The sequence below is a fragment of the Ammospiza nelsoni genome, chromosome 3, assembly GCF_027579445.1.
Source record: "Ammospiza nelsoni isolate bAmmNel1 chromosome 3, bAmmNel1.pri, whole genome shotgun sequence".
Lineage (NCBI taxonomy): Eukaryota > Metazoa > Chordata > Aves > Passeriformes > Passerellidae > Ammospiza > Ammospiza nelsoni.
In genome coordinates this window covers 15,738,130-15,762,096 of record NC_080635.1, presented here as the reverse complement: position 1 = coordinate 15,762,096, position 23,967 = coordinate 15,738,130, and the positions used below count along the sequence as shown (strand labels likewise).

Genomic DNA, 23,967 nt, shown 5'->3' with positions numbered 1-23,967 from the left:
GGAAAGCCTCAGAGTGCAGAGCCTCCCTCCATGGCTGCCCGCGGAGGGGAGCGGCTGGAGGGGCTCCGGAGCGGGCTCTCCCTTTCCTGGCCGCCTCCCCGCAGCCGCAGGCCGGCCCGCATTGCCAGCAGCCTTGTTCCGCACGCTGTGCCCGCCGGGCCGCCTCCCCCGGCCCCCGCAGCCCCGGCACAGGGCGGCCCGGCTGAGGCACCGGCAGCCCGCAAAGGGAACCGGGCCCCGCAAAGGGAACTGTAGGGAGAGAGAACGCCCTGCGGGGACGGACCCAGGGCTGCCGGCAGGGATGGAGGAAGGGACGGGAGGAGAGATGGGAGGAGGGACTGGGGCGGGCATGGAGCCCGGGGATGGACGCCGGGGATGGAGCCCGGGATAAGAGCCCGGGATGTAGCCGGGGATGGAGCCCGGGACAAGAGCCCGGGATGGAGCCGGGGATGGAGCTCGGGCGCGGCCCAGCCCGGCCCGGCCCCATCCCGGCCCCGCCCCGCGCGCCGAGACCCCGCCCCCGCCCCGCCCGCGCCCTGACTCGCCTGAGCTGCCACGTCTGCCCGCTGACGTCACCCCCGGCCCGTGCCTCCCGGCCAATCAGCGACGTCGGCCGCCGCTCCGAGCCGACGGGGCCGAGGGAAGAAAGGCCGGCTATCGCGCATGCGCTGCCGCCGCCGCGGTGGCCGCCGGGGAGAGCGAGTCCGCAGGAGGGGGCGCGGCCGGGAGGAGGCGGCGGCGCGGACTCGGTTTCCCGTCGCGCCCCTCGGCCGCCCCCCGGCCATGTAAGCGCTGCTCGGCGAGCGGCCGCCCCGTTTCCTGGTCGGGCTCCGGCGGCCATTTTGGGCTGAGGCGCAGCGCGGAGGCCGCGGAGCGGGCGCGGGCGGACGGGCCGAGCCGAGCGCCGGGCGATCGCGGCTCCCTCGGACCAGCGCACCGCGGAGCGCCTGCCTCGGCGGCGGGAGGTGCCGCCGCACCGCCCCCTCACAGCGCGCTCGCCGTCCCTCGGGCCGCGGGCCCCACGGACATGTCCAGCATGAACCCCGAATAGTGAGTGCGGGACGGGGCGGCCCCGGGGCCGCGCTGGGGGCGCCGCGGGGCGCGGGGGGACCGCGCTGGGCCCGCGAGTCCGAGGACCCGAGCCCCCCCTCCCCCCGGTCCCCGCGGAGCCGCGCCCGGGCCCGAGGGCGGCGGGGGAGGAGGAGGAGGAGGAGGGTGGGGGGCGGGAGGCAGCGCGGCCGCCCGGGGGTGGGTCCGGCGGGGCCGGGGGGGGGATCGGGGGCCCTGCGGGGAACCGGCATTCGCCGCCCCGGCAGCACCGTGGGGCGCAGCCGCGGCGATGTTCCCGAGCCTCGGGAAGGCACGGCGGGGCCTGGGCTCCAACAAGTGACCGGGGGGACACCGGCGCCCTGTGAAAGCCGATCCCCCGGCCGGCGGCGGCTCCGTAGCCAGGGGTCCACCCTTCGGTTTAGCTGCAAGTCATGTGTGTGTCACATGGCTCTTGCAAAACACTTCTTGCCTATGTAGATTTTGCAACGCTGTGACTCGATAATAGAACGCTCTTGGGGCTGTTTCCAGCTGAAATAGCGCTTGCTGAGAAAGCCTGGTGATGACACGAGGGGTTTTTGGGGGGGGTTGTGTGAGTGTGGCCTTTTTCTTTAGCTGACCTGCTCGGGAGTTGGGCTGTCTGAGCTCTGTTCCCAGGGGATGTCTCTGTTCTGGAAACTCGGGGAGCTGTGTCCTGGCCACCAGGCTGTCGGGAACAATAAACTTTATTTTGTTCCAGACTTTCTTCTGTGAGTTAGAGGAAGGGCTGAAGCTTAATTTAGAAAGTTAAAAAATCAGCTGCCGTGTTTCCAACTCTTCAGCCTTGTCGGGTGTGTTTAGCATCCTTTCACTGTGTTTAGGATCCTTTCACTGGTGCTGGCTTTGCTGGCACCCCAGTTTGGGGTGGTGAAGCCACTGTCACCTCTGATGCCACTGTAGTGGCTCTGGTACTAAAATCCACGTGTGGTGTGACGTTGCTGCTCTGGATATCCATGGAAGCTGCTCTTGGAAGGCACCCACAATTTTGTCCTCTCAGCTCCTGACTCGTGTGGCTGTGGCTCCTGTGCTCTCAGCTTACGTCAGTGGGGTTGGTTGCAGGCACTGTGAGTCCATGAAAATCACCTGAGGAGCAAACAAGTAGTCATCGGCTAGTGAGGGAGCTGGTGACAGCCAGGAGGTACAGCCAGGAACTCGAGTTACATCTTGGCAAGATGACATCACAAACTTGCTCCTGTAGCTGTGGAACACACCAAAACAGTAACTGGAGGTGGGAAGTGGATGAAAACCCAACAAACTGCTGGTGCCTCATGGTCCTAATGGCTGTCAAGAGTTAATTTCTCTTGCAAGCTGTTGAGTTCTGTAGTGGGAAAGCTGCCTCAAAAGAGTGTTAGGCCACTAAGAGAAATGAGTTGGAGGAGGCATTTTCCACAGATTTTTTTTGCCTTTCTTGCAGTCCATGAGCCTCTAGACTGATGCAGAGGGTGGTTCCCTGCAGCAAGGTACTGAGTGCTGAGGTCAGTGTTTTCAGAGAGACTCATTCTTGGTCCTGGTGGTGAGCACGGCTGAGTTCTTGAAAGTGAAACAAAGAGGAGAAGCTGGAGTTGGACGTGAACTCGAAGTGTTAAATTGCCACTTCCTGAGAGGGTGGTGTCAGCAGGATGAGGGGAGGAGATGGGAAGGGTGTGGTGAGAGGGACAGAAAATACCTGTCAGTGTGGTGTGTGTACTTGGATCCCTGTTAAAACAGGAATAAGGTTTAAGGGATTATGACATTGCTGCTTCTGTTCCCTGCAAAGAGATGAGTCCATTTACCCTCTCAGAAGTGCCTTGCCTATAATGTAAGACGTTCTCACTTCCCTATCACAGCTTCAGATCAGGCTGCAGCCCCAGATCCTCTCTCCTGGGCCAGAACTCAATCAGAAGTCAGTGGCATAGCTAGTTAAAATTCCTAACTAAAGGCCGACTTCCTTCAGCTTTCCTGATAAAGCCACAGGGTTAGATCTGCTCGTGCAAAGGTTTGAAGGGGAGTTGTGCTTCTGAGAGCTTCCTTGGAGCTTCAGCCCAGTGGACTGTTAGTTTTTAGATGGAGTGAAGGAGCTGAAGAGGGGTGGATGTGATTCTAGAATCAGTGTTTGGAAGCTGAATTCTGAAAACATCTGCCCACCCAGCACTGGGATGTGTTCCCTGTGTCCCTCCCTGCCGGTGTTTGAGTGAGCAGAATGTCAATATTGACTCTGTTGTGACTAGATCATGTCAGGTTCGGCATTTCCTGCCCTTGGGCCGCTTGCATGGAGCACAAACACCCTGGGGGTGCCTGGGCAGAGCAGCCAGGTGGGATCAGGAGTTAATCTTGATCAGATCAGGGTTCTGCCTGGACCCTGTTCTAGATACCTTCCAGCACAGGTGAGGAAGCTCAGTGGGTTTTGGAGCAAATCTTGGGGGAGATCTTCCTGCATTCTGCAGAGGGGCTTAGGAATACCAGAGAGGTGGGTTTCAGTCTTGGCTGATGGTGGTTAGTAGGTGACAATTGAGTGACAGCTCCTAGGTTGCTGGAAAAATCTGGAAGTGTTTGTGTTCTAACCTTTCTAACCAGCAATCTGCCATGCCAAGTGGCATCGTGTCTGCTGGATTCTGTTTGCTTACACAGACAGAGTGTGATCAGAGTGACAGTCATGCACCTCTTCACCATGTCTGGGGTGGTAGCACCAAGAGTGGGGCTCGAGGCTGCTGTGCCTGTTTACAGTGAACCTGCAGCTGCCATCAGTGATTGAAGCCAGCCAATTCCAGCAGTTCTTGTTGCAGACGGGTGACTGCCTAGCTTTGTCTGTTTTGGCATAAAACCTTCCTGGCATTTAAAAAATCCCCACATGCCTCCTTATACAAATTAGATAAACAGCCCTATCTTAGAGGCCCACAGGTCCCTTGTTCCACACAGCTTTGGCCAGATCTGTCCTCAGCTTGATTTGGAGGTGCCTTTTTTTTTTTTTTTTTTTTCTTTTTTGGCAAGAGGCAGTTACATTTAACATCTTTGTCCTTTATCTCTGTGGCAAGAGGAAGTTATGGGGAGGATTTGAAAGCCTCACTCTTACTCACCATACCCACCTGCCTTGCTGCACATGCTCTTCCAGTGTGCTCTTGTAAACGACCCAAGGATGACTGGCTTATGTAAATGGTGAGAAATAATTGAATGATTAACCTGAATTCCCACTGTCTCCCCAGGAGCGTGGAGAGGGCTGTGCTGCACAGCTCAGCCAGCTTTTTGAAGGCTCCCTAAACCAGAGGAGCTGATGAGTTTTAAGCTTCCAGATTTAAAGAGCAAAATTCAGTGACTTCAGAAGTGTTTGTGTGGCTCTTCAGGAGTAAATACCAAATAACGTGAGTGGCTTGTTGGATGCATTGCTACAGTTGAACCCCTTTACCAAATATTCTATTGGTGTAAGCTCAGTCTAGAAATAGGCTTCTGCAAAGTTTTATAGCTCTTCAAAATTTTATTTGATTTTGTTGCTGTCCCTAAGAGCTGTGTCAAGCATCACATTCTAACAAACTGCACATTTGGTTCTTATGGCCCTAAATAGGCACCTGCTATATTTTAAAAGGTCTTGGGAGCTGTATATTTTAAAACTTTAAGCTCTACTTGGAAAGGAAGGCACTACAATATTGGAATATGGATTGTTTTAAAAAATTAAAACCCTGAGTTCCCAGAGTCTTACACTATTCCCAAACTGTTGAAAGTCTTGCCACCAAAATTAGGTTTTTGTGACACAACAGCTGTTTCTAAGGTCAGAGGCAGAGCTAACTCAGTGAAGGCTGTTTCCAGCTGTGCACCTGGTGCTGGCCCTGGTTTGGATGCTGAGGCAGGTGGCTTAAGACCACTGTGTCTCTGTGATTCTGGAAATACTGCAGCCCAGAGTGAGGGGACAGCTAAATAGCAAAGATACCAGATCCAGTGCTTAAGGCTTCTGAGGTCTCACTGTGTTAGCTCAACATTTGTTCCATACCCACTGTTACTGCTCTTGTTGGCTGCTGAAGGGTGAGAGATCTCATGGGGAGGTTTGGCTGGGAGCTGCTCGTAGCACAAGGAGTAGCAGAGGAAGAGAAGTCTTCATGTTTGGGGCCTGGGGAAACCTGGATTACTCTTGGAAGCAAGTGGAAGTTTTTAAGTGGATCTCAGACCCGCAGCTAAGCCTTACTTCTATCAGGAAGGAGTTACTTTTTCCATTAATTTTACTGAAGGCAATACAGTGCCAATATTCTTGTTTTAACATTCTCAAGGGTATTATAACATGCTACAAGCTGTAAGTAATAATTTGACTTCAGGGTTGCTGAAAATTCTGTTTGTAGGGAAGTGAGCAACACAAACTTCCTGCTGGAGTTGGAAGGAGCTGAGTGAAAGCTGAGGCACAGTGGTGGGGAGGAAGGCAAGGCAAGGTGTAACAGTGGAGCAGGTCCTGGAGCCCTCATACTTTACTTTGCTCTCCAGGTTGCAGAGTTTCTCCTGTTATTGGGGGTGAGAAGTTTTCTGGTCTGTAGTGGTGCTTCAGCCAGCTCAAAGCTACTGAGATGTGTGGGTTGTGGGGTGATGTACCTTGGGTCCCCTGAACAGTTGGGGTTAGTTGTCATTCTCCTAAAGCCATCTTGCCTTGTGGTATTATGTGACTTGACAGGTGGAGTGGTGAATTCTGTGACTGTAAACTGCTAGGTATCCTTTGACTTTTTTCCCATCCCTGTAGTGCTTTTAGCTGTACATTTTTAAGGATTGGGTTATTAGTTGCTACATTTAGCACTTCTGACTCCTCTCTAGCCTGGGCAGGAGTGCTGCAGAGACTGGAGGTTCCAGCTGGGTGTGTTCTGCAGCCTGGGCCCAGGCAGGTGAGGGGCACTTGAGCAGGAGTGGTGAGAAGCTGGCTTGGCCATCTGCTGGGCTGTTATCAGCTGGCCATGGATGCAGTTTCCTGCCTGGATTCCTGCCAGCCAGCAGCAGTGGCGATTCTAGGGAATAATAGATGGGACAGTGGACTTCAGGCACTCCACATATCTTTAATCTTTACCTCTCCTTGCTTAAGGGGACATAGAAATATGACTGTTGTGGTTAAGTGAGAAGAGGACTTTGTCCTGGGCCGTTACAGGGCCGAAGAGTTGTCAACTGAGAATGAGTTAGTGTAGTACTTGAGGAGCAAAATAACTTGTGTAATGGTGGGTTGTTATTTTTCTGTTAATTGCTCTCTAGCTTGAAATTTCCCCATTAGTCTTAGGACTAACAGAAAACCTCATATTTTGCCAACAGTGAAGTCTTCTCTACTCTTTGAAGTGTAAATATAGGCTGGTCGGTGACTCTGTGCTTATTCTTTAATGTTGGGAAAACTCAGCATTAAGCACAAGATTTGTCAGTTCTTCCAGTGTATCTTGAGATTTACTGATACCACACCTGACATCCCCCAGAGATGTATCCTCATCTGGGAATGACTTGAGCTTTGCTTTAGTTCCTGAAAGGCAGGTGTGGTATTGGTCACTGCTCATAGTCTGTTGGGGAAGGTGGGTATTCAGTTGTGCTGTTGCGTTCTGCTGGAACTAAAGATGAGTAACTTGCACTGAGGAAAGAAATGGCTGCATTTGGCAGCTCCCTGGTGTTGGTGAAGCTGGGCAGTGGAATCAAACCCTGAGTCCAGAGAAGCAAAGACAATGCCTCTGGAGGGCAGCAGGCTGTTAGCACCTCCTGTGTGTTACCAAGTTCCTCAGCCAGACAGGGGGGCTTGCATTCACTTGCAGGCACGGTTTCCATCTCAGCCAGACCCCAAAGGCTGAGGTAGGACTGTGCTACTCCTGCTGACAGTCCCTCTCTTATCCTCAGAGTAACTTCCCAGGGAGGTGAGTTCCACACAACAATGCTGTGCCCAGAGCACCTACCTCACACTTCCCTTACCGAGTAAATTGTGAATTTCTAAACCAAATAGAGAAGCTTGGAGTTGTAGGTGATTTCCCTAGCAGGGAATTAATTTACCCATCTCAAAAGTCGTAATTTACTGGCTGTAAGGAACTTCTTTTTTGACAGTGTTTTTCATTAAGTGAACTAATTTTTTTTTTCCTTCTGCAGTGACTATTTATTCAAGCTACTTCTGATTGGAGACTCCGGTGTTGGGAAATCTTGCCTTCTACTTAGGTTTGCAGTAAGTGATCATGCTTGGAAACTCTGTAAAAGAGGTACTTTAGCAAGAGCTTCCCTTCAGGTAGCAGGGCTGATGTCTGACAGGCCTGGTAATACCCAAGAATAAGTATAGTATTGCAAAGTCCTCCTGTCTTTTAAATTTGCCTCTATCTGATGTAATTGTTTCACTAAATTGGAAAGAAATAATATCAATAATATGTCCAGCTAAGATTAATTCTAATTTTCCTGTTACTTGAGAATGAGGTACCTTAATTTAACTTCCATCATTACAGTAGTGGTAGAATGCTGAGGATGGAAGGAATTCTGGGAGGGTGCCCTTAGGCATGAGGAGTACAGACCTTGATCAGTTACTACTTGATAAGAACATTTCAAGCAGATGAAGTTTGATATCTGCAGTAAAAAGACCTACCAGTTGTTTAGTCAGAGAAGTAATGTAAATAATACTCTAGGAATAATAAGGCCTTCTGCTTTCTATAGTGAATGTTAAAATTGCTGGTGAGCTGTTCTGGAAAACTAGAAGTTTTCCTGTCAGCAAAAAAAATATAAAATGGGTTTGATAGCTCTTGGTAGAAAAAGCTGAAGTCCAGTGAACTCCTTATCTGTGTCTGTGCCAAAGGTCAGCTTTCCATGTCCCTGGGAGGAGAGGAGGGAAGCAGGATATTGGGCATGAACTTAAAAACTTGAGTGTGGCACTGCTGCAAGGTGATGGCTTTGTTTCCACAGCCTGAGCAGTTCCTCTGGGCACCTCTGCAACGAGCCTGTTGTACCTGGAATTATTAATGTGAATTAATAATTGTGTGTACACACAGCCTCACTTAAAGCCATTGTGGCTGATGTTGGTAGCAGGACAAACAGTAGGAGGATGTCACCTGCTCTGCTCCCAGGAGGGAGGCAGTGGTTTGGAAGTGACACCACAGCTGGAGCAGTACTCCCAGAGTGGTCTAACCTGCTTCTCTTGCAGATACTTTTTGAATTAATTTTGGCTTCATGTGAATAATCCAACTTTTGTTTTTTGATAGCTAGCTTAAGTTTGTGCTCTGTTATCTGATGTTTCTGTGGCTGAGTAGCCTTTTCCTTTTGAGATGCATTTTTCCAGCTAAACTGTTTTACCCTGACATAAGGAATTACCACAGCATAACACACCTGTGTTTTCTTGCTGCTGTAGTTTAAACTTCTTCAGGCTTTTCAGACATACCCTTTGGAGTATTGAAATGCTAAGGAAACAAATGTCATGTCATTCTGAAGGGCTTAATACTTTATTCTTACTTGGATGTATTACCTAAGATGTCTTCCATTCACAGCCCAGAGGAATCCCTTGCTTTTTGTGATACCTACTGGTTGCATAAAGCCTTTTGTGGTACACTGTATGTGAAGTTGTACCCTTTGGGTACTTTAGGAGTAGAAACCTCCTTCATGCTGACAAGCTGGCAGTCACTAGAAGGTAGCAAAGACTGACCAGCAGTTTCTGTGTGCCTTGAGGCCTGTTGGAGACTGCAGTCAGGTCCCTGCAAGCTGCTGAGGCAGTGCCTTCCCTCCTGTATCGACACGGGCTGCAGAGCAGAGGCCTCAGCACAAGCACTCCAGCTGTAACTCTAACCTGCCTTAGCAACCAGCTGCAGCAGCAGAGCATCTGACACTCAGGTGGGACTGAGACAGCCTCTGACTTGTTCTAGGTAGCTGCTGTGTAACACAGATCAAAAGCCATCAAAGGAAAATAAAAATGTGATGTGTTTCAATAACTTGAGTGGTTATTATAAGTAGACCTTCAGTCTGCCACCATGAGCAAAGACTGTTTTTTACACTGCAGCTCACAGGGACTTGACACTGTAGGATTTGCAGAAAAGAGGCTTTTTTTTTGACTGTTTCTGATTGGTGCGTCTAAAAGCTGCAGAATTTTTGAAAAGTAAATACTTGGTGGAAATGCTTGGCCACCTCCTGGACTTTGCCATGAGAGATCAGGCTGGTTTTACAAGGAAATTAAGTACCTTTGTCTGACTGGTGCATAATGAAGTAGGTGACTGCAGAAGAGGTGCAGCTGCCTTGACTTATGTTCACTCTCTCTCCTAGGATGACACGTACACAGAAAGTTACATCAGCACGATTGGTGTGGACTTCAAAATCAGAACTATAGAACTAGATGGGAAAACAATCAAGCTTCAGATAGTAAGTAGTATTTCTCAACTCCTGTGTGCTTCAGTCTCTTGGAGCACGAGTTATATCCACAGCTACTGGTCATGTTGTACTTTAAAACACTTTGAAATACAAGGGGTATTTTCCCTGTTCCAAGAGGTGAGGCAGTTTTTTGCAAGACTTACTTGTCTTTAAAGAAGGGTGCTTATTATCAAGGCCTGGAAGAGGAGATTCTGTGCTGAAGTGCTCCCATATCAGAACTGGTGTAGTTCTGCAGTATTTTGCCAGGATTTGTCTAAGTGCAGGAATACCACACAGTTGTCCAAGATGCCTGAATTCCACAGCAGCTGTTACTACCAGGCTGCTGCACTGTCTTAAGTGCTGGAAACTGCTTTTGTTGACCTGAATGGAAAAACTGACACAAAGGCTTGTAACTGGCCTGGCTGCCTTAGCACTGGGCAGTGTTTTCTGGTTATGCTTTTGGCCTTTCACTTGGAATAAACAGGAGAAGAGACTTGGCAATTCTTTAATCTTGAAGCACTCTAGAAGGGTGACTGGTGTGATGAAATCTAATATCTGTGCAAGGTCAGACAATCCTTGTCAGCCACTGCTTCCAGCTCAGGCTGAGGCTCTCAGGACTTGAAGGCAATGACTCAGGGATTCAGTGTTGTGGAGCAGAGTCCAGCTTACAGCCAGAAGCTTGAGCTTCCAGTCTCTAATGTAACTGTCCTGAGCACAGAGCAGCCTACTAGGAATGCTGTTACTGCTGAAGTCTGTCTGTGAAGTCTGTTTTTAATACACAGCCAGTGCTATTCTTGACACAGCTCCAGGGAGAGAAATGTTTGGGTGAGTCCTGCTCCCATCCTGGGTGGGAGAAGAAGTCAAGTGCCTTATGTCCTTTCTTAACTCTCCCAGCAGGAGAAGGGAATCAAGTTTGGTTTGAGTTGTTGCCTTTAAATACCTTTGCTGAAGCCTGTGTGCCAAGAAAGTTGAAGGGAGTGGTCATGTTAGAGACCTGCAGCTCTCTGACCTTATTCCTAGCAGGTTTTCAAGTCCTGGCTTGTGTTTGCTCTTCTAACCATTGAACCATGGCTTCTTCATGGGTCAGAGCTGCTTAATGTTTTCCCCAGAGAGATCTCTTGACTACACTTGGCTGAAACCAAACAAATGAGCACTTTAGAAAAGTACGTACAGAGTGTAATTCTCAGTTAAAATGTGTGATCTCCTCGAATCCTGTTTGGTGTGTACAGCCCCAGAGCCCCTGCTGTGGCTGTGGTTGCAGTGGGATGGCTGCTCTGCTGAGCTGCTTCTGGAAGCTGGTGTGAGCACTGCTGAGCCACGCTGCAGGAGCTGACCCTGTCACTTGTCTTGCAGTGGGACACGGCGGGACAGGAGCGGTTCCGGACTATCACTTCCAGTTACTATAGAGGAGCTCATGGCATCATAGTTGTGTATGATGTTACAGATCAGGTATGTGTTAAACCTGGGCCTGCACGGTTTCTCCAGGCTGATGAGTAAATTGGGAATTTAACAGCTGGGCCCCTCTTAAGGGAGACAGTGACAGAGTTCTACAGGCTGTGTTAAGGCTTATCAAGCTAAATGTATGTGTTTGCCTCTGGTTTGGCAGAAATAAAACACAGAAATAAAGAGAGCAGTGGGATTTGTGGCTCCTAAGCAATTGTATCTTAGGCTTAACCTAAAACGTTGGTGAACAGGTAACTAATTGTCTTGTGTGAATACCTCTCACCTTGCCTTTGGTAGCAGGAAATCTGAATTACTGATGGAAATTGTTGAAAGATTTCTGAATGTACTTGAACTGTGGTCTGCAGTAAAGGCTGGCATTTGGAACAGAAAATTGCCAGCCTGGGTGCAAGATACAACTGAGCCAGTGTTTTCTCTGAAAGGATCTCTGAAGAACTGGTGCAGTTGTTTGAAAGGCACTTGGGAAGTATAGGGTTTCCTGAATTAATAGAAAAAGAACACTTGTGTTCAGTCACTGGAGTATCTGTCCAGCATTTCTGGAGTCAGAGGTTGTTCCAGCATATCTGCAACAAGGTGGCTTGCATGTAGCACCTGATGCTTAGTGAATATGTGGGATGCATCTGGTTTCAGCTGTGTGCCACATCTCTTATCTCTGCTACAAGAGGAGGAAGAAGAGCCCCAGATGGTAGAAGATGTAGAATATTCAATATATTGGAGCAGGGAAAAATAATAGGGGGAAGAGTGCAGGAAGGGCTGACTGTGTAGGGCTGGGAACAGGAGCTGGATGGCCCCTGTGGTGACCAGCCTGTCCCAGGGCCATCAGGGGAGTTGGGCAGATTGGAGAGTCCTCTCCCATGGTTGTGACTCTATCATATGGATCCATCACATGGATAAGTGCAGTGCTTCATACTCTTTGCTGGTCATGACCAAAGGGATAGTGCAGAACTTTCCCCTCCATCAAGGGCCTTGCTTACAGTTCTCTTATCTCGTAGGAGTCTTTCAATAATGTCAAGCAGTGGCTGCAGGAGATAGACCGCTATGCCAGTGAAAACGTCAACAAGTTGTTGGTGGGGAACAAGTGTGATCTGACCACAAAGAAAGTAGTAGACTATACAACAGCAAAGGTATGTTGGGACTCGTGGGTTTGCCTGGCTGAGCCCCTGCTCTGGTTTGTCATGCACAGAGGTGTCCTGGTGCCACGAATGGGGGCAGTTTAATGACCTCCTGCCCTGCAACTCAGACTGGACATGGGGTGTGGGGTGGGATCCAGGAACTTGTGAGTTATCCAGTGGTGCTCCAGGAAATGGAGGTGAGGTATGAACCTGCGTATGAGCTTACTGTTCACTGTTTCTCAATTTGCAGGAATTTGCAGATTCTCTTGGAATTCCATTTTTGGAAACCAGTGCAAAGAATGCCACAAATGTAGAACAGTCTTTCATGACCATGGCTGCCGAGATTAAAAAACGAATGGGCCCGGGAGCGACAGCTGGTGGTGCAGAGAAGTCCAATGTTAAAATTCAGAGCACTCCAGTCAAGCAGTCTAGTGGAGGTTGCTGCTAAAACTTGCCTCCCCCCCTTTTGTCTCACAACAATGAATTTGCAATCTGAACCCAAGTGAAAAAAAAAAAATTTGCCTGAATTGTACTGTATGTAGCTGCACTACAACAGATTCTTACCGTCTCCACAAAGGTCAGAGATTGTAAATGGTCAATACTGACTTTTTTTATTCCCTTGACTCAAGACAGCTAACTTCATTTTCAGAACTGTTTTAAACCTTTGTGTGCTGGTTTATAAACGTGTAATCCTTGTTGCTTTTCCTGATACCAGACTGTTTCCTGTGGTTGGTTAGGATGTATTTTTGTTTTGATGTTTCTATTGGCATGTTTAGATGTCAGGTTTAGTCTTCTGAAGATGAAGTTTAGCCATTTTGTATCAAACAGCACAACAGTGTCTGTCACTTTCCATGCATAAAATTTAGTAAGATATATGTAAGATCTGATTTGCTAGTTCCTTCTTGTAGAATTATAAATGGAGAGATCACACTATCTGATTAATAGTTTCTTCATACTCTGCATATAATTTGTGGCTGCAGAATATTGTAATTTGTTGCACAATATGTAACAAAACTGAAGAAATGTTTAATAAATATTGTACTTATTGGAAGTAATATCAAACTGTATGGTGATAAATATTGTCTTAATTTGTATGGCTAAGGGGGAAATCAGGCTTGCATTGTGCACAAAACAACATATCTGTGTGTGCAGCCATGGCTCTCAGACCTTCCCTGCAACTCGCCCAGTGACTGTGGCCCCAAAGCCTGAGCTGTCATGGTGCTCAAGGCACAAGTGCTGTACCAGAAACACCCAGCCAAGGTTCATGAGGCATAATGCACTCTGAATGTACAACAGTTCCCTAACTTAGTCTTGGAACTTAATTTATTTCTCAAGGACTCTTTGTAGGGAATTCCTGTCAGCTTTGCATAGCAGGGGAGAGAACAGTGTTTCCCTAACGTGAATGATTTCAGCGAAACCTTGAGGAGGTATGACTTTCTACCAGTATATTATGTCTTTTCTATATACTGTTAATTCCATCCTCTTTTAATCAGTACCTTCTGACTTAGTGCAACAGCTTAGCTTCTGTTCCCTTCTGCAGTGAGGCACCAGGAGGGTGACATGGGGATAGCAAGGCCCCCACCATACTGTTGCTCAAAGTAGGCGCTTTCTCAAACAATTTGGAACTAACCAGCAGCCAAGAGGTTTTGGATGGTGTGTGATTCTTTGTACAGAGCTAATCAAATCATTAGTGCCTGATGTCTAGCTAAAAGCCACAGGAAAGCTAGCCTATAACACTTCCTATACATGTAAAATTGTTCAGCTTTATCTAAACTCAAATGTTCAGCCTATTCTGTAAATAGTCTCATGTTTGAAAGACCATGTAACATTCCCCTAGTAGTAAATACACCCTGTGATAGTAAAAATATAGCCTAGGTATGTTGTGAGGTATAAACTAAAACTGGTGCAAATATCCTCTGATTTTTTTTTTTTTTTGGGGGGGGTGACTTTGGCTAACAGCTTTCTTCAACATAGTTGCATAAATCAACAGGCAATTGTAATACATAAAGTATTGTCATGGTTAAGTTGAACTCTTTCACTTGAGACCTTCACAATAAAGTGATGTGCTTTCTAGTAGAGATGTGCTTGTTGGTATAATTCATTATAAATGTGACCTGCTGCTCCTCAGGAGCAGGAGGAGCAGTGAGTGCTGCTGAGATCAGGAAGTGAAGCAGAAGGAGGTGTGTTGAGGGTAAAACATCTTCCCTGCAGAGAGTGCACAAATGAACTTCAATGTCGAGATGCCTGCTACCTACTATCCAAACCAATGTTAATATATACAGTAATAAAAGCATTGCAAAACCAGTTGGGCTACACCAGGTGTTTGGTGGTTCTTTGTTTCCCCCTCAGTCACCAGTGGGTCACTGGGCCAGTGCTGTTCTGTGCTGAAGCCTGGGCTTGTCAGGCTGAGCTGTGTGGTGAGGGTAGAGCAGGCCTACAACTCCTGGGAAAAGGCACTGTTGTTTCTTACCTGTGAGCTGAAATATTGAATATTTTTGCCACAATGGGCCAGAAAATTTGCCCTTCAAGCCAAGGATGTAGAAGATGGGAGAATACCAACCCTCCCCCACAAACCCCAATGAATTATTTGCTGTAACTGCTTCAGTTTAACTTTGCTTTCAGCTTCTACTTGTACAGAACAGAAACTTCTCTCTGTTCTGTTCATAGGAATGGGAGGAAATCATTGTGTTCTTGTGCAGAATACATCATTGCCGTTCAGGTTAAAGGTTAATTAAAGCCAAGTACCACATTCTGTGACTTTTTTTTGGCCACTTACCTTATGCTGCTTCAGAGCTGCCCTTTTTCTGTTGGGGAAAGGGTGTGGAAACCCTTGATGAATGTTCTCAGCACTGACTTAACTGCAGTAGCTGGAAGGGGGGAAGGCACAACTTCACCCCAGGAAACCAGCAGAGCACTAACCCAGCTCCTGCCAGCAGCAGGTTACACAGAACCTGGCTCCTCCCTGCCTGAACTCCCTTGTTTATTATTTTATTTGGATTCATTATTACAGCTTTTTGTGTTTATGAATAACAAAATTGAAAGTTAAGTAGGCTCTGCTTCAGCAGGGAGTGTCAATTATAAACAGGCCTTGAGTTTGCTATTTCTTGGCTTCTCACACCTATTTTTGACGAGCATAAACAAACCATGAGAACAGGGCTATTAAAATCACACGGCTTTACTTAGCGAGCGCACGGCACACTATGGATTGCTCAGTTAAAAAACTTCCTGACATTTTGCTAACACAGAACAGCCCACTTCAATAAAAAAGGAAAGCTATTAAAAAAACCAGAAAAGGCCAGCTGTACATTCCTTACACAACTCTGGACATCCCAGCACACCTGCTGTATGGAGCACCTTTCTCAAGCCATGGCACAAACCCACGCTGCAATCAGCCCCGTGGGCAACTGGACACAGATTTTGGCACCTCTGGAGAGGTGATGGAGGTGGTTTGGCGCTTGCTGCAATTCTTCTCAGCCCTCCTGAGATGGGCTAACGCAGCCTAGGTCTGACAGAGGCAGCACCTGAAATAAAATGAGGTGTTTGGTGCTGTGCTTTGCCTGCAGTCTGACAAAGAAAGAAAGCCCCATGCTCTATTCCCCCATCTCACCAGTGCAGAGAGTACAGCTGGGTAGAGGCAGCAATTCAAAAACCACAATAAACCAAACACTACTTAAGACACTTTTTCTCTTCCAAGAGGCTGGCACCCCTGAAACACTTGCCTCCAGTTTTCTTTGAAGGGAGATGGTCAACAAATAAGCAAACAAGTTTTCCAGCCCCTATACCTGAAATCACTTGCTTCCCTTCCCCACCATTATGCTGCAACCACAATGTTTCTGAGAAAATAAAAAACCAGAATGTAGCCTTTCTCATCTCCCCTGTGCTGTGCAAGGGATCTGGGCAGAGCAGGTGTCTGTGCTGGCCTGCTGCCATCCCCCAGTCCTGAGTGACAGGGACCTGCCTGCCCAGTCCCTGCAGAGCTGCCATCGCTCCCCTCATGCTCTTGGGTTTCATCAGCTGGTTCACCCGCCCTGCTCTTTCCCTGACACGGTTAAACACGACCAGGCATCTATTTTGAGTCTCCCTGCTGCCTTCTCAGGCTTCCCAAACAGAATCAAAGGAATAACAATGGAGCCTGATGTTTGGTGTTTGCTAATTGGAGAGTTTCTCTTGCTGTGCTTCCTCCCCTCTGTGCCTCTGCAGCCAGGCTGCTTTGCCCCAGCTTACCCAGGGAGCAGCCGTGTGCTGCACGCCCCGTGTCCTGCCCCGCGTCCCTGCCCCGCACGGGGCCCACAGCAGCCAGCAGGGACTCGTACAGGTGCTCCGCGTGGCTTTCCAGCTCCTCCGACTGTTGGGCAATCAGAGCCAGCGTGTCCTTCAGAGCTGGAAAGCAAAAATGCCTGAATGGAGGTGACAGGACTGCCATAATTCAGTGTCTGTCAGAGCTGACAGTTCTGCTGCTCCAGGAAGACTTTGGAAGGAAATCAAGTGTTAAAAATCAATAATGTGCTGTTCATCCCATCCCCATTGTGATGCAGCATTGGCAGGGGGTGGGACTGACCCAGGAGGCTCCAGGTTCATCATGAAGATGCAGAAGTAGGGGGTCCTAGAGAAAATCTTTGGAAGTGTGCAAGAAAGCCCATCCATAACGCAGCACTCGACCTCCAAAACCCCTCTGGTGACTGCAGCTACAGCCCACCCTTTAGAAATCCCTTCTTCCAAATCACCAGAGCAACCACTCTGTGCTGTGGTGCTGGCCAGGCTGGTCAGGGATTCTGGGGGGCAGATGCTCTGGCCAGCATCACCTGTGTCCATGAGCAGCCTCACACTAGGGCTCCTCCTCACCTGGGGAATTCGATGCCATGCAGTCCAGGAGAGCCTCTCCCCTCTCCAGCACGCTCTCAGTCAGGCTCCGGTGGTCGGCCACATCCTTCCTGAACTCCTGGCACAGCAAGGAGAAGAGCAGCGTTTCTTAGGAGGGTTTTTGAAACACACACCTGTGGCAGGCTGCCCAGGGAGCAGTTTCCGCCAAGCAGGTTCCTGGTGCTCCCAAACTTGGCTTGGCAAACGCAGAGCACCCTGGACCATTCCAGTGATGCCTGGCTTCCCACTGCTTGCTGCCTGCAGCACAGGAGAGGGGAGGAGGCAGAGCAAGGGTGACACCCACCAGGTAGCGGTGCAGCGATGCCAACACGCTGTCGGCATCCGGCGAGGGTGGCACCCAGCTGCCAGTGACATCCACCACCGTGTACAGCCAGTGGATCAGCTCTTCCAGCTGACAGCAAAACATCTGCTCAACAAAGCATAAAAAGGGGTCACTGATCTATTTCTGCAACAGAGATGGTGCAGGGACATGAAGAGGTGAGCCAGTGGTGTTTTGGAAAGCGTCTGTTCCCTGTTTCTCTCTGACCCTGGAACACAAACATCCCTAAGCTTGGGAAACCAAGAGTCCAATGGGAAAAAGGCAAAAAAACCTTAAACTCCTGAACAGTTCCAACACTCACTGAGGGGCAAGAATTGAGGGCCAGCATGAAATGTCTGCATGGAGAGGTGCTGGAGGCTGCTAGCACCCAGGCTGAAGGAGAGGTTGGCCTCCAGCACCTCCCAGCCCAGGAGGTATCCTCATCCTCTTCACCAGAGCCATACAGTTAATTTGCAGCTGGTTTCCCCAAGGGATTGTCTCGTTCAATTAAGTGCTTTCATTTATTTTTAAAGCGTCTCGGTAAGGGATTATTTTTGTAAGATGCTGCATGAAACCCAGGGGCCTCTGCTGGCACCAAAATCAGGCTCAAGACCTGTTCCTGCTCCTCGGGAGTTTGCCATAAAGCAGTGCTTTTCTCTGCCATTGCAATTTGGCATGACAAATACAGAGAAGATGCTTTTAAATCAACAGAGTTATTTCCATACCAGAGGAGGAGATGAGTTTGCAGCTATGTGCATGATAACACTCCTGTGCACACAGCCTAGCATCGTTTCCAAATTCGTCCCAGCACTGGGGTGGGAAGAAGATGGAGAGGAGGGTGGGAGCACAGTGCTGGGATGAATTTAATAATCCACAAAACAACCAGGAAACCCTTAGGAGTTGCTGCAGCTCCTGCCCAGTGCAGCAGCACTGCAGGACGTGTGGGCTGGGGGACCCAGCTGACATCTCCACCCAGCCTGGTCTGTGACACTGAGCCCCGGGGAAGGCAAGATGGGCTCCTGCTCCATCAGAAGGAATTATCTGCTCTGCTGAGCCCCCCTGCATAAATTACCACCAGCTGCCAGGCAGGACACATCATGCAGAACGGGAAGCTTTAATTAATCCTGCCATAAAGACAGGCACACTTTATGCGAGATCTTCCCGGAATAAACTTTATTTCTGGTCTCAGCCTACCTTAACACACTGGATAAGGGACTCGCTCTGCTGGCTCTTCTTTGGATGCCCCTTGACCCGTGGTTCATCCAGGCACATCCCATCCTGTGTGTCCCTGAGAGCAGCTGGCAGATGAAGCCCGCAGGGAGGATCCCTGTGGCTCCAGCCACACGATTCTGTGTTTTCCCAGCTGGGCTTTCGGGAGCTGCGGTGCCGCCACAGCCCAGTGTAACCCTCGGCATTCCCTCTGTCATCCCCACCTCTCCCTTCTTCAAAAGGAGCCAGCCTAGATGAAAGGGACTCCTTGCTGGTGCTCTGATGTGGAAGGTTGTGGTGGTCGTGCCCAGGCACCCTTATAGTTAAGGAAAGATTGGACAAAAACTGAGCCAGCCTTTCCAGCTCCTTCAGTCTTGGAGGCAGGGAAAGAAATTCTTCATCAGTCTCCCACTCCTTCCTCAGGGGGAGCACTCCTGTGGTGGGTAAAAACCTCCTGGTGCTTTTCACCTGCCCTGTGTGGTTTGGGCTTCCTCTGGTATCCCAGCTTCTCCCATCGGCAGCAGGGCGCCCAGGGGAGCTTGGGCCAGATGATTCCACCCTTACATCATTAGCAAAACCTCTGGAAAGGTGAGAGGAAGAACTCCTTCCAAATGATGCTTTGGCAATAGGTGAAGGTTCAAAGCATGAGACAGCTCCTGAGCAGGCTCTTTTTCCAGGCCTCGGGGTGGAGAATCTCTCTGCAGAGGCCACAAACTCCCAAAGTCCGTTTTCTCTGCTTCCCTGAGCCTGCCCAGCTCGGCCGTAGATGCTGGCGGACCTGGACACGCCCTCAGGAGAAGTCGAAAAGCTGTCCAGACCTATTCCCGAGTCATGGAGGAAAGGCTCCGGTATCCTTCCCAGCTTGTACCTCGGCTTCAGTGGGTAAGCATAGTCCAGCAAGTCCTCGTACTCCTTGTGGGGGTTCCAGTGGGGTGAGCTGCGGTCCGGAGATGGGGGCAGTGAATCCGGAATGGCACAGGCCCAGTAATCGGCTTGGTAGGAGGAGATCTCCCGGACGCGCCCCACGGAGCCGCGGTAATCGAGCAGAGCGCCGGGGGGCTCCCGCCTCTGCAGGGCGCTGCCTTCCACCCGCCATGGGCAGCGCAGGTCCCGGGCAGCCGTGCTGGCCGCAGAGGGGACAGCCGTGCTGCCCGCAGAGGGGACAGCCGTGCTGGCCGCAGAGGGGACAGCCGTGCTGCCCGCAGAGGGGACAGCCGTGCTGGCCGGCGCGCTGCCGCACGGCTCCTCGGACGGGCCGTTCCCTTCTGAGGACAGGGCAGAGAGGCTCAGCACGGAGCGGCTCCGCAGGGCGCTCTCGGGGCTGGGCGGGGTTTGGGGCCGCAGGAGCTCCGCCGTGGAAGGACACGGGGACGGAGCTCCCAGACTTTGCCTCCGACGGCCAACGTGGGCATCGTGGCGGCTGCCAGCAGGGATGCTCTCCTCGGCAGAGCTGGCAGGGCTGGACACAGGGCCCCAGCCGCCCGAATCCTTCACCTGCTCAAGGGCGGGATGGAAAAGGAAAGGGAGAGAGAGACATGCAGGAAATGAAACATCCGGACAAAAGGGTCCTTTGTGCTGGGATATGGAGATAAAAGCCCAACCTGGACCTGCCAGGAGCTGAGGCTGGAAGTGGAACCCTGTTCCCTCTGTGGGATGGCCTGCAGCTGCTCAGAGCAGGGCTTGCTTTTAAGGAAAGGCATCTCAAGGGTTTGGGAAGCTGCAGCAGCAAGAGGCTTATCTAAAGTGCACTGTCCTGAGCAAGTTCCCAGCTCTGCACTGGCAACGTGGAATGGAAGCTACAGCTTGGGTGTTGGAGCCCAAGCCCCTCCCCACCACACATCTTAGCCTGGACAGGGAACACTCTGTCTGGGAGAGATGGAAAGCCCTTGCTGGGAGAGCCCTGACAAACTCCTGGGACTTCCTGGTGGTGCAGCAACACCCACAGGCACAAACCCTCTCACCTGCAGCTACCAACCCTCTCACCTGCAGGCACAAACCCTCCCACCTGCAGGCACAAACCCTCCCACCTGCAGGCACAAACCCTCTCACCTGCAGCTACCAACCCTCTCACCTGCAGCTACCAACCCTCTCACCTGCAGGCACAAACCCTCTCACCTGCAGGCACAAACCCTCTCACCTGCAGGCACAAACCCTCCCACCTGCAGGCACAAACCCTCTCACCTGCAGCTACCAACCCTCTCACCTGCAGCTACCAACCCTCTCACCTGCAGGCACAAACCCTCCCACCTGCAGCTACCAACCCTATCACCTGCAGCTACCAACCCTATCACCTGCAGCTACCAACCCTCTCACCTGCTGATCTTCTGAGGAGAGGAACCAGTGGCCAACTCGACAAGGCACAGGGCCACCATCAGCAGCTCTATCCACCAACACCCCTTTCCCTGAGGAGTTTGCTCTCGCTCTGGGAAATCCGGGTGCAGATGCTGAAGACACGTCTGGGCGGCAGCTGGAGCCTCCGTGGGTGACATCAGTGGCCTTGTGACCGTGCCTGCTCACTGGCACACCCTCTGTCCCTTGCAGGCTGGGCTTGGCCTCCTCTGTCCCCAGAAGGCGGTGCAGGCCCCCTGCCGGCTCCGGGAACTCCATCTCCGTGTCTGCGCCGTCCCACGTCCCATCGCCCTCGGCCTGCCCGCTCAGGGTCTCCTCAGAAGGCGATTTGCCCACACCCACGGCCATCAGCACAGAGCTCCTTCCTCGGGCTCTCTGGAACACACAGCACACAGCAATGGCATCTCAGCGTCCCCCCTTGTCTCCGTGCCAGGAAACCGGGCTTGCCCAATAACAAAGAGCTGAAGCAAGATCAGGGTGAGACCCCGAAATTCATAAAGGAGCATCTTGGTGCACCAGGTGGGGCAGCGGTGAGAGCAAACTCTCCCATCTCAGCAGTATTTTCTGCTTCCAGGGATGTGACACACAGGGAAAATCTCAAACGTGGGCTTTATACCAGGCAGTGATGGCCAATGTCCCCAACACTCTGTGCCCCATGAGGTCACTGGGCTCGAGTGAGACATCCTTAACCAGGACATGAAGCACCTCCTGGCGTGGCTGAGCCCTGAAGCTGTTGGGGTGGAAAGCTGAGTGTTTTCTAAAGATACAAACCCAAAACCTTGAAGCAGAAGCCACCCAGAAGCAAGAAGCAGCTATAGAAAGTTAGAGAGGGAGGTAGGAGGCTGTAAAACTCAAACCTGGAGCTCAGCTCTGCAGCTTCTACCTCAATTTATGAAATTAACTCTTTGGGAAATTAATTAATTAATGGAAAATCTTTCACTGACTGGGCTTGAGTGAGGAGCTGCTGCAGGATAACCCATGAGCCAAATGAAGGAATCCAACACAGCCTCCTCCAGCCCAAACCAAGGTGCTGGCAGCAGGGAAATGCCAGCAGGGTGGTTCTGCTGGTACTCCCTCCCCAAGCTGTGCCAGCAAAGAGGCCAGCCAAGGGAGCACCCACAGCAAACTCAACTGAAATGAAATTTAAATTATTTAAAAAAAAAAAAAAAAAAAGAGGCGAGAAAGAATTCCCAAACAATACTTGGAAGTGGGAAACGAGATTATACTTGCCCTTGGAAAGGCCAGATCTCCACACAAAGTGGTGGGGTTGTTGGGAAAATGCCATCAATAAATCTGCCCTTGTTTAAAAGTGAATGTGCTGTAACCAAAAGTCAGCCTCAGGACAGCTTTATTTTTAAGATGCCACAATAAATTCAAATTTGTACATCTTTACCTCCACCAGATTTGGTGATTTGGGTCAGGTGTCAGCCCAGTAAAAACAGCTGTAAAAATCATCAAAGTTTGACCTTAAATCTGAAAAACATGCGTTAAGCAACATAAAATAAAACTTACAGGTCATGACCCATCTGTTATTTTCCTGACTGTGTGGAGGAGGGCAAATATTCTGAAGTTAAGACCATTTGTTATCTTATGGAGGCAGCAAGCAGTGATTTACATTTCTACCATGCCATTGGTCTTTAAAAAAAGAGCAAGTGCTGGTTCACAGGTTCATTAAATCTCCAGAAGCTAATTGGATGCTAAAGAGAAACCAGGAAACCTGCCAATACACAGGAGTGAGAGTAAATCTGCTTACTGCAGGATTTGTGCGGGTATTTAAAGGGACACCAGAGATCTCACTGCATTTTCCAAAGGCTCTAATTCGGGCAGCTGATTTCAATTAACTTCAGAGGCAGCTGGATATCCAAACCACACCCGGACACAGACGAGACGGGGATGCCGCACACACCCCGCACACAGAACAATCGGGCAAAAAGTAATATTTAACAACAAAAATCATATCTAACAACCAAGCGAGAACGCTACTGCCGCTAAGTGCAACTCCCAGCTATGCGAGCGTCTAGCGAACGAGCTTTCTCACCATTTTCCAACAAGCCCAAAAAACTCAAAGGTCAGGTTGCCAGTGGCAGCGACGCATCCAGATTAACCCCGGCGACAGGAAGAGGCAATCCCAAATCCTCGGGCAGGACTGAGGAGGGATGCAGGACCACAGCTATAGGCACGGTGGAAACTTTCCACTGGCCTCAAAAGCACAGGAAAACAGCCCGAACAGCCAAGCCCTGCATTGTCTCACAGAAATGATACCCGTGGATTTAGATAAAAGAAGACAGTGGGGCTATTTCATTCATTTCAAAGGGAAGGTCCGCGGGGATTTCTCCTGAAAAGCGATCCCGAGCTGTTTCAGGCCCCCAGAAGGGACCCGCCGGCACAAAGGCGGCCGGACAAGGAGGACTCTGCCCAAGGAGCGCCCCCGCCGCCCCGGGATCGCCTGCCTGACGGAATGCACTGAGCGCAGCGGATGCTGATGGAATTTCCGTCTCCCGCCAGCTCCGCTTTGCCTGGGGAGCATTTCTGGGCTTGTTTTGGGGAAAAACCCACACGGCTCTCGCCCCTCAGGCCTGCGGGATTCGGAGGGTTGCTATATTCTGCTCCTCTCCTTGCCCGCTTTCTGCCCGCCGCTGGAAAAAAACGGCAATTAACCAAAAAGACAAGAAGTACAGGCAAAGAGGCCGAGGAGGCGCCGCGCCCAGGGGTACCGGGGTTCCAAAGGGAACGAGGCCGGGACCCCCGGGATCCCCCCCGGGGCCCCCTCACGCCGCGCCCCGGCCCCCACTCACCGAGCGCCGGCCCCGCCCCGCCCCCTCCGCGCCCGCAGCCAATGGCAGCGCCGGGTGCGTCAGCGCGCGCGCCCCCGCCGCCCGACAGCCAATGGGAGCGGAGCTCGGAGGCAGCCCCGCCCCGCGGCCGGTGCTGACCCCGGCGCGGGAAGGGCGGGGGCGACACGTGCGGCCCCGCCCCCTGACCCGCCCTGGCCCCGCCCCTTGGCCCCGCCCCGGCCCCTCAGGGCCTGGCCCGGGTCCCGGCGGGCACCGGGAGCATGAGCAGCGTCCCGGGCCGTCCTTGAGGAGCTCGTGTCAACAGCAGGGTGTTTCCTTGTACCGCTATTGACCTTCCCGAGGCGGAGCTGTGCCCCGGCCGCGTCACCGCGCTGCGAACCGACTGAAACGGGCCTGCGTGGGTGGCGACTGCCCGCGCCACGGCCGAGGGGTCCCGGTGTCCCCCAGGCACGGCTGCGGGAGGCGGTGCCGGTGCCAGGCCTCCCCTGGGGGTGATCCCTGT

At 51.1% G+C, this 23,967-nt stretch overlaps 2 protein-coding genes across 2 annotated transcripts; one reads left to right on the top strand and one right to left on the bottom strand.

The window, feature by feature from the left end:
- Window positions 1-663: 663 nt before the first annotated feature.
- RAB1A (RAB1A, member RAS oncogene family) lies at window positions 664-14,011 on the top strand. The gene is given in 7 exon segments (XM_059468269.1): window positions 664-693; window positions 695-1,050; window positions 7,138-7,210; window positions 9,277-9,372; window positions 10,714-10,809; window positions 11,814-11,945; window positions 12,184-14,011. Coding segments are annotated over 7 exon segments (981 nt in total). The 3' UTR covers window positions 12,382-14,011.
- Window positions 14,012-15,094: 1,083 nt separating this feature from the next.
- CEP68 (centrosomal protein 68) lies at window positions 15,095-21,602 on the bottom strand. The gene is made up of 7 exons (XM_059468268.1): window positions 21,528-21,602; window positions 20,635-21,045; window positions 18,307-19,815; window positions 17,098-17,220; window positions 16,776-16,872; window positions 16,158-16,313; window positions 15,095-15,454 (listed from the first exon to the last, which is right to left on the bottom strand). The coding sequence occupies exons 2-7, from the start codon at window positions 21,016-21,018 to the stop codon at window positions 15,423-15,425; spliced, it is 2,301 nt and encodes a 766-aa protein (XP_059324251.1). The 5' UTR covers window positions 21,019-21,045; window positions 21,528-21,602; the 3' UTR covers window positions 15,095-15,422.
- Between the last annotated feature and the right edge of the window lie 2,365 nt (window positions 21,603-23,967).